Genomic DNA, 10,345 nt, shown 5'->3' with positions numbered 1-10,345 from the left:
AAAAAAAAAAATGAAATAATAATAATAATAATAAGAAGAAGAATAATAATAATAATAATAAGAAGAAGAAGAAGAAGAAGAAGAAGAAGAAGAAGAAGAAAAAAAAATAATAATTAAAAAGAAAAATATGTTGGTTCTATATAGTTTTTCAAGGACATGTTATATTCTTTGCATTTTCAAAACATATTATTATTAATAATACTTTTGACAAAAAGATGCCATTGTACAACTTTGATAGATCACCTTCAATGTAATAAATTATAACCGGCGTTTTCAGAAGGGCGGGCGCTCACGAACTGTTTAACTTCAATAGTAGTGTAGAGCGCTCCAGCTAGCAGTAGCTAGTTTAAAAAATGCTCCCAAATTTCTCGATTCCCAGTCTGGAGCTCCACGCGATAAGACGTGTTTGTTTCGCGTGTGCACACTGCACGTGCTTTCGTGTGCTCGACTTGGGGGTCCTTCATTTCGTTGTTTTTGTCAGCGAAATGAGTTTTCTACTGGGATGTATGCGGCCATTGGAACTGATTGAACGCTGGAACGCTTCTCGTTTCGACAGCCTGCACCACCAGGTTGGATTCTTTTTTTTAGCGAGATTCCTTGCCTCCACGTCATTTCTCTGTCTGACTGTCGACTTGGTTTTTTTCGTGACTCGTATGACGGCCATTCTGCAGAACACCACGGTTGTTCGCGTTTAGTCTCTACATGTCCGAGCCTGTCCTAGCAGCACTGGAAGATTGACCGCCCCACTCTAAGAAGAAATAGGAAGCGGGGTCGGCCCCTACTACTCTTTTTCTAGACTTTACCTTGCTTTATAGTGATACCATCTCGTATCCTCCGGAGTCGGGCCCGTCCGCACCACTATACCAAACCATGATGACTGGACTATACCCTAGTCTGATACTCTCTCTCGTTCAGACGGATCCGGCTTCTCAAGATCTGTATTTTAGCACAGCACTACACCTTCAACGTCTATCGACTGTCAATCTAGGGGTTTTCTTGACGGGATGCAACCCATCTCGTCCCTTTAAGCTGTGCACCCAAACGGCCTTAACGAGGCCACTTGCGTGGACATATCGATCGGACTTTAAACTTTTAGATCTGCGTTCAAAATTTTATGTCGAAATTACTTCTTTTTAACAAAAATAGTATTAAATAGTCCGATCCTCTCTTCTTTCTCTTATTTAATTTTGAACTGTCCTTCTAAAATGCTCCAAATTATATAAATATTCGGCCGAGCAGTCAATTTTTTTTTTTTTTGGCTTGTCACCTTTTTATTTATTTTATTTATTCTATTAACTTTTTTACTAATTGTTATTTTCAAAATTCTGCCCATTTTCACCCCCAACCCCCCCCCCCCCCCCCCATCCCGAGTCAGGCCACCGATCTTGTCGGAGGTCGGACTCGGGATGGGCGTGTTCGAAACCCTAGTGGTATATGGGTACGTTAAACTAGTTATCATCATCACCAAATTTCTCCAAGAAATTGCGCCCTACTTTCCTTTTTGACTTAATCCTACGGAATATTCAAAATTCAATAGCACCAAAATTGCCCCCGTCCGCTACCGATTCCTGTCGGGTTGCTGGTATTCCCTTGCCCTTGCCAGCGCGGGCGGTCCCCACTTTCACCCACCCCAAACCGTTTTCTGTCCTGGATACAACGACTTGTTCTGAACATGACATGACATGACATAAGTAGCTAGTAGGAATTTCCCTATTAGCTCAGTTGGTAGAGCGCTGGACTCTCGTACTGCGAGTCTATGATTCGAATTCCCTCAGTGGAAATTAATTTTTTTGGTTACATTTGGAGCCGTCGTTCTATTATATTACATTAATTTAACGTTAAAGACATACTGTCACGGATTTAAGGGCCTTATTTCTCTAAAAACGGATAATAAATAAAAATTACATTCATTGTTGGAAACCAAATCTAGCTATCGCATCACCTTTACTGAACCATGATGGAGTGAAATCTATGTCAACCCTCTCTGCAATTTTAGTTTTTGAATTATGGATCATTGCCATAATTCAATTATTTTTACAAAATATCATTCATAAATGGAGTATGGTGGTTATGAAGATGGTTGAATAAAGTACATTTAGGAACAAATCAAATTATATTTGTTCCGGTAATACTTTGTTAGACCATTAAATAGGTCAGTGGTCTGTGACAATATGCCTTTAAGCCCAAAACACACCAAAGCTGAGTCTGGGTCTGGCGAGTATGGTACCAGTCGAAAACGAAACGCATTGAATCGCGTCTGTGCTGGTGTCAACTACAGATCTGGCAACAGACGACATAGAACAATCATGCTCTATATTTTCACCCAGGCGGACAGACTGATAGCTAGAGCCCATACAAGTCGTATTTTAATTTATTATTATTTTTTTAAAAATAAAAGTGAAGTTTGTTTATTTAACGACGCCACTAGAGCACTTTTTTTATCGTATCATCGGCTATTGGACGTCAAACATATGGTCATTCTGACACTGTTTTTAAGAGGAAACCCGTTGTCGCCACATAGTCTACTCTTTTACGACAGGTAGCAAGGGCTCTTTTATTTGCGCTTTCCACAGGCAGGATATCACAAACCATGGCCTTTGCTGAACCAGTTATGGATCACTGGTCGGTGCAAGTGGTTTACACCTACCCATTGAACCTTGCGGAGCACTCACTCAGGGTTCGGAGTCGGTATCTGGATTAAAAATCCCATGCCTCGACTGGGATCCAAACCCAGTACCTACCATGCAGCCTGTAGACCGATGTCTAACCACGACGCCACCGATACCGGTCTTTTTTTAATAAACAACAAGAAAGATATATATTAAGCAAAGTAGAATTCTCCTAATTATTGTTGGTATTTATAGAAGACAGTGGGAAGAACTATAGTAACAGTTACAGACCCAGTTTTGGTGTGTTTTGGGCCTTAGGCGCACAGAAACCAGCCTTGCACAATCGCTCGCCCTCAGGAACACGTCTACATCGTATGTAGAATTCAGCACGTCAGAAGATGAAAGCAACTAGGGTCAGGAAACATTATATATTTGCTGTTTAAATGGGTTGGAGGTGGGGGTGGGGTGAGGGTGGCATGCCTAGCCTTCCTCCTTTCCTATCGAAACACTGGTTTTAATAAAACTTTTGGCTACAAGCTGTATTATTTTCCTTGACCTCGTGACCTTGACATGCGGTATAAATATGACATCCTCGCTGAGAAATGTTCTGCAATATCTTGGACAAAAAGGTTGGTTATCACTATTAGTGTTTTTAGTTTTAATTGGTAATTAATATAGTTGTTAGAACCTGTTGTTGTTGCACTGAGAGCTTTTGAAAAGAATAAACAGACTGATCGATTATTTTTTTCACGACACATGAACGGAGTAGCAGTGTTCATGAGACTGAGCGTTCGCGAACAATTTGACTGGTACCATCGTCTTCTATCATATCACATTCATCTAACATTAGGCGCGAAAACCAGTCTAACGAGTGACAAGTTTGTTTTGTTTAACGACACCACTATAGCACATTGATTAATTAATCATCAGCTACTGGATGTCAAACGTGGTAATTATGACTAGTAGTCATCGGAGGAAACCCGCTACATTTTTCCTAATGCAGCAAGGGATCTTTTATATGCACTTTCCCACAGACAGGAAAGCACCCACGGCCTTTGTTCAGTTGTGGTGCACTGGTTGGAACGAGAAAACCCCCCAATCAGCTGAATTTATCCACAGAAGTGGATTGATCCTACGACGCAAGCACCTCAAGCGAGCGCTCTACCGCCTGAGCTAAATCTCCATTTTATTCCCCTTGACTGGTATATCATAGGCTTTGGTATGTGCTGTCATGTCTGTGGTAAAATAACCCTAGCTGCTAATGGCGAGTTTACTCTAATAATATTATACATGTCAGAATTATCAAATGTTTGACAACCAATAGCCCATGATCAAAATAATTCAGGGTGCTTTTGTTGTGTTATTAAACAAAACAAGTTATTAAACAAAACAAAACTTTAATTTAAACTTTAGGTTTAGCAATGAGTTTAAATAAAGTTATCATGTCTCCAACACTGTCCAATGTATTTTACTGAAGAAAAAAAAAGAGAAAGACAAAAAAATAAATAAAGAAAGAAATGTTTGCTTAATAATTTAATGACTCATCACCATATTATCAACTCCGAAAATCTGCAGGTGTACCATGATTATTTAATTAATATCTTGTATTCATTACAAATTATGAAACTAAGAGTGTATGCAGGTATGTGTGTGTGTGTGTGTTTGGGGATTAAAACCCCTCTGCTCAAGCAAATGTTATTTTTTTAAAGGGACATTCCCGAGTTTGCTCCATTATAAGATGTTTCCGACTAATAAAATATTCCTACATTTAAACTTACATATTAAATATGTTTTTCTTTTTAGAATATCAGTGTCTGCATATTCAATGTGTTTCTATTCGTCTTAATATTTGTAAGAAGCCCAAACTGGATTTTGTCTTCAAATAATTTCGTACGTATGACAAAAACAATATTTTAGGAAATAAAATGAAATTTAACCTAGTACGAATATTAGAATGATCAGAAACACGTTTAATATATAGCCACTAATATTTTGTGCAGAAATTGTTAAAAAGTCTCTGTTAGTCGATAACATCTTAAAAACGGCAACAAACTCAGGAATGTCCCTTTAATGTTTTCTGGGGCAGCATTTGTGTACTCCCCACCCCGAAACGTCGCTTGCCACAGTCAAGACCCCTCGGCATACATCGCTGCAAGGGTGTCTGTAATTGTAACTAGTCCGGAAAGTAACTGTTCTCAGTTTGCTGCCATTGTTAAAGGTTTATTGCGGCGGGACGTAGCCCAGTGGTAAAGTGATCGCCTGATGCACGGTCAGTCTGGGATTGATCTCCATTGGTGGGCCCATTCGGCTATTTCTTGTTCCACGACTGGTATATCAAAGGCTGTGGTATGTGCTATTCTGTCTATGGGATAGCGCATATAAATAATCCCTTGCTTCTAATGGAAAAATGAACCAGGTTTCTTCTCTAAGACTATGTCAAAATTACCATATGTTTGACATCCAATAGCCGATGATTAATAGGGGCGGGGTGTAGCCCAGTGGTAAAGTACTTGCTTGATGCACGGTTGGTTTGGGATCGATCCTCGTCAGTGAGCTCATTGTGCTATTTCTCGCTCCAGTCAGTGCACCACGACTGATACATCAAAGGCCGTGGTATGTGCTATACTGTCTATGGGATGGTGCATATAAAAGATCCTTTGCTGCTAATCGAAAAGAATAGCCCACAAAGTGGTGACAGTGGGTTTCCTCCCTCAATATCTGTGTGGTCCTTAACCATATGTCTGAGGTCATATATCTGTAAATAAAATATGGTTGAGTGCATTGTTAAATAAAACATTTCCTTCCTTCCGATGATTAATAAACCAATGTTCTCTATTGGTGTCGTTAAAACAAAACAAACTTTTATTTTTCATTATAATAAACTTGCTAACTACCATATATACTATATTATACTTTATATTCTCAATAATGGGGAAAAAATGTTCTTCCTTATTTTGCTTTGTACCGTAAGTAAAACATGCTAAATGTTCCAAACTTTGTTCTAAAACATGGATAACATCGTTATTCATATGTGACATCATTCATCATCATTTTCAGTATATATCACTACACAACTGCAGTCGGGGAAAAATCGCACCAATTACACCATTCTTTAAGGACGTTAAAAGTTTGTTTTGTTTAACAACACCACTAGAGCACATTGATTTATCAATCATCGGCTATTGGATGTCAAACGTGGTTATTTTGATTTTATTTCTAAGAGAGGAAACCTGCTACATTTTTCTATTAATAGCAAAGGATATCATATATATATGCACCATCCCACAAACTGGATAGTATATACCACAGCCTTTGATATACCAGTCGTGGTGCACTGGTTAGAATGAAAAATAGTTCTATGAGTCCACCAACGGGGATCGATCCTAGACCGACTGCATATCAAATGAGCGCTTTACCACTGGGCTACATCCCAACCTTTCAGTGAAGTAAGCTCAATAATACTTATCCTTTTAGCCAGATAGTAATTTAATACTGGATTTTCAATCATTATTGCTTTAATATAAATTGCTTTTTGTTAAGGGTTTTATTGTTTGCAGTTCTTTGCCACTAGATACTTTTTTTTTTGAAGAGATGATTTTTAGTTTTTAATTTTGTGTTTATATGTTGCAAAATTACTTGTTTATAACTGCTGTGGGCAAGCTCAAAATTATCAGATGAGGGACGGTAGTACATTTTGACCTTTGAACCCTGGAACATGGGGGGAAAAAATGCATAAAAAAAAAAAATCAATAAAAAAATCAATCGTGTGGTTATTAATAGCAATGATTTCATATGAACTCGCCTTGTGATGTTTATATTACCACAGTTGCATGAGTAATAACTAAATATGGACACAGCATTTTGAAAATACATACCATGGGCTCAGTCTTTCTAGAATATTTTGCCTAGGGTGAGCCACTGGGTCTAGTATATTTTGTGACCTTTTATTTTGTAACCTTTTCTGCTTGTTGGCACACTAAAATAAGTGTACACTTTCTAATTATCTAAGTTTCCTATGAAATACTGATAAAAATTAGGAAAATTAAGTCAACTGGGCCCCATATTTTCAAACTATCTTATCGCTACAATATTGTAAAACTGTTGTAAGCTATAAAAAAAGTAAAGTTTGTTTTATTTAATGATGCGACTAGAGCACATTGATTTTTTATCTTATCATTGGCTATTGGACGTCAAACATATGGTCATTCTGACACTGTTTTTTTTTAGAGGAAACCCGCTGTCGCCACATAGGCTACTCTTTTATGACAGGCAGCAAGGGATCTTTTATTTGTGCTTCCCACAGGCAGGATAGCACAAACCATGGCCTTTGTTGAACCAGTTATGGATCACTGGTCAGTGCAAGTGGTTTACACCTACCCATTGAGCCTTGCTGAGCACTCTCTCAGGGTTTGGAGTCGGTATCTGGATTAAAAATCCCAGGCCTCGACTGGGATCCGAACCCAGTATCTACCAGCCTGTAGACCAATGGCCTAACCACGACACCACCAAGGCTGGCTGTAAGCTATGATGTCACTATGGCAGTTTTACAATATCATAGCTCTAAGCCTGGAAGAAATTTGTCCCATCCGACTAGTTCTTAGTGTGAAAATATTAATTAATATTCATATCAATTAGCTTCTTATGATAAAATATGATATAATATACTGTACTTGATTTAAAATTTTATTTTGTGGCTAGTGGGAATGGCCGCTCCAAAACCAAATGATACATTGTGATATAGCTCTTAATAATTACTACTTTTTTTTCAGGTTTCAGACAAAGAATTAGTTGGACATCAAACCCACATGTACCTGGATCTGTTGGCCTATTCCGTCATTACTCGAAGGACACTAAGAAAGTAAAACGGAAGAAAGGAAGAACCCCATCAGGAAAACTGGATGCTCCCTGGGAGACGCCAGTGGAAGAAGTCAACCCAGCAGTGGAGAAAGAACCCCTGGAACGATTTCCAAATAACAAAAACCCCATCACGGGGGAGATAGGAGGGCCGCGGGGACCAGAACCCACTCGATACGGAGACTGGGAACGAAAGGGAAGAGTGACCGATTTCTGATGGTTGTGTTTAACCAGTGGATACGACAGACCATAAAATAAAGTTTTACAGTAAAGGAAGTAAATTTCATTAAGGAATCTCAGTACTTATAATAAATTATGGGATCTAAACTGAAAGAAAGGTTCATGGCAGTGAAAATATATTTTATCCCGCAACCACTGTTTCTACTGACAGATAAAGCAAAGTCATATACCTATAGTAGCAGGATACAAGTTTTGACATCACGCATGCGATGTCACACGCATAGCTAATTACAAAATCGCTTATTTGACCTCTAGGTTATCATACAATGTGGCTGAAATAACAGAAATAATAACTTTTTCCCTTAATGCTATGGTCTGCAGGATAAAGATAATAACTAGTTAATGATGTAGGATATCGGCGTTATCCTGTTCAGGCTGAATGAGAAATTCCGCTCGGCAAGCCTTGCGGAATATTCCATTCTTACCTTCACAGGATAAAGCCAATATCCTACATCATTAACTAGTTATTATCTTTATATACTGATGGAAAGAAATTAGGGAACACAACATTGATTTTAGATCATATTTAATTCATTACTAGCATAGTTATGTCTGTATAAAATACAAAGATATGATGTTGGATTAAAATATCACTGATACAGGTTTGAATGTCAGTAACATGGTTAACTTCCCAACTCTATGAATGAGACGGGGCAGGATGTAGCCCAGTGGTAAAGCACACACACGATGTGCGGTCGGTCTGGGATCGATCTCCGTTGGTGGGCCCATTGGGATATTTCTTGTTCCAGCCAGTGTACAATGACTAGCATATCAAAGGCTGTGGTATGTACTACCCTGTCTGTGGGAGGGTGCATGTAAAAGATCCCTTGCTGCTAATCGAAAAAAAAAGAAGACGAGTAGCCCATGAAGTGGTGACAGTAGGTTTCCTCTCAATATCTGACATCCAGTAGCCGATGATTAATAAATCAATGTGCTCTAGTGGTGTAGTTAAACAAAACAATGGTTGCTACTACTGCTTGTGTGTTGCCTTATTTTTTGCCATCAGTATAATTAATTTTTCAACAATTTCCATGCCCATCGGAATGAATGTTTTTGTAGCCACATCCACAATTTTGGCAACTTAAGTGGAAATATTATACCACTTTTAAATTAGTATGGTCTGTTAAATTGGTGCATCTTTGCCTCTGTCAAATGTTTGTGGTGTTGACAAAAAACGAATAAATAAAACACAAAAATGGTATGTCAGTGTAATACATGTATGAACATGTTTCTAGTTTTGTTTATAAAATGTTTCTTAAAACATGTTTTTATCTTTATTTTTTTAGCTTTAAGTGGGTGGGTGCACACAAGAAAATTAATTTTTTTTAAAGATACAGTGAAACCCCTCTTAACCGGACACCCTAGGGACCAAGTAAAATGTCCGTTTTTGAGAGGTATCCTGTTTAGAGAGGTTAAGTTCTTTAGCGATTTTTTAAAAAAGGACAGTGAAAAATGTCCGGTTTTAAGGGAATTCCGGTTAACAGAGGGTCTGGTTTTGAGAGGTTTCACTGTATAATTAAAAAAAAGAGAAAAAAAAGTAACTACATGAGCCTCAAAGTTGGGTGGAGAATGCAGCCCCCACACCCACATTCCTTAAAAATCCTGTGGTTTTAGTGTCCTAGGAGTAGGTTCTGGCCTGATGCTTATAACGCTCAGATTCGAGACTATAACGCCATACAAACCGTATGCATGTGGCGTCATCCGAGGTAGAGTCTGGACTAAGTTTTATAAAACTCAGACTCGAGACTATAACGCCATACAAACAGTATGCATGTGGCGTCATCCGAGGTAGAGTAGAGTCTGGACTAAGTTTTATAAAACTCACTCTCGAGACTATAACGCCATACAAATAGTATGCATGTGGCGTCATCCGAGGTAGAGTCTGGACTAAGTTTTATAAGCACGGGCCCATCTTGGTGACCTCCTTTAAGCAGTCACCTGCTTATAGAGACCACCTGGCTCATCTTCCAATTCAAGTACAAACATCTATTTCAAAAACATTGTTTGGTAATGACATGCAGTCTGCAGAGGAAACTGTAAAAATGTAAAAGGATCTTTTATACTAATTTTTCCAGACAGGACAGCACATACCACAGCCTTCGATATACCAGTTAAGACCCCCCTCCCACCCATTCATCTTAGTCAAGTTAATGGACAAAAATAAAAACAAAACGCCTTCGATATGTAACATTTAATAAAATGTTATTTAAGCTACAAATTGGAGCATGGACAATACAGGAGCACACATGCACATTTTAGTTTATGGCACAATATGCACACACAATGACTGAATGAAAGAAAAATAAAACAATTTCCTTGTACATGTATATTGGTAAAATAAAATTAAACGGTTACAGATTTCTATTGCCATTCCTGGTACCCAGTAGGGCCTCGATTACTCTAAGGTCAAACTCGACTCGGACCAGAATATCTGACACTTACACTAGATATTAATAAGACTAAGGAATAAAATAAACTAGCATTATGCATCGTAATTCCAACGCTGAATATGGATGCCAAATCATGCCATTGTATTGCACGGTTTCTTAAATTTGATGCCACAGACACTTAATTTTATTATTTCGGAGTTCACTCATAACATTAAACTTGTATTTTCCCCCCAACTAGTATAAATGCAACAA

The 10,345-nt window shown here is 38.3% G+C and overlaps 1 protein-coding gene across 1 annotated transcript; it reads left to right on the top strand.

Annotated features, from left to right (window-relative positions):
* Positions 1-3,095: 3,095 nt before the first annotated feature.
* LOC121376497 (succinate dehydrogenase assembly factor 4, mitochondrial-like) lies at positions 3,096-8,480 on the top strand. Its single transcript, XM_041504384.1, has 2 exons — positions 3,096-3,238; positions 7,379-8,480. The coding sequence occupies exons 1-2, from the start codon at positions 3,193-3,195 to the stop codon at positions 7,678-7,680; spliced, it is 348 nt and encodes a 115-aa protein (XP_041360318.1). The 5' UTR covers positions 3,096-3,192; the 3' UTR covers positions 7,681-8,480.
* The last annotated feature ends 1,865 nt before the right edge of the window (positions 8,481-10,345 follow it).

Source organism: Gigantopelta aegis, chromosome 2 (assembly GCF_016097555.1).
Source record: "Gigantopelta aegis isolate Gae_Host chromosome 2, Gae_host_genome, whole genome shotgun sequence".
Classification (NCBI taxonomy): Eukaryota; Metazoa; Mollusca; class Gastropoda; order Neomphalida; family Peltospiridae; genus Gigantopelta; species Gigantopelta aegis.
The sequence above is the reverse complement of the archived record's forward strand: the minus strand, read 5'-3'. Positions and strand labels throughout refer to the sequence as shown.

Coding starts and splice junctions, on each gene's coding strand:
- LOC121376497 (XM_041504384.1), top strand. CDS start 3,193: ATGACATCCTCGCTGAGAAATGTTCTGCAATATCTTGGACAAAAAG. Junction 3,239..7,378: donor GCAATATCTTGGACAAAAAG/GTTGGTTATCAC, acceptor CTTTTTTTTCAG/GTTTCAGACAAAGAATTAGT.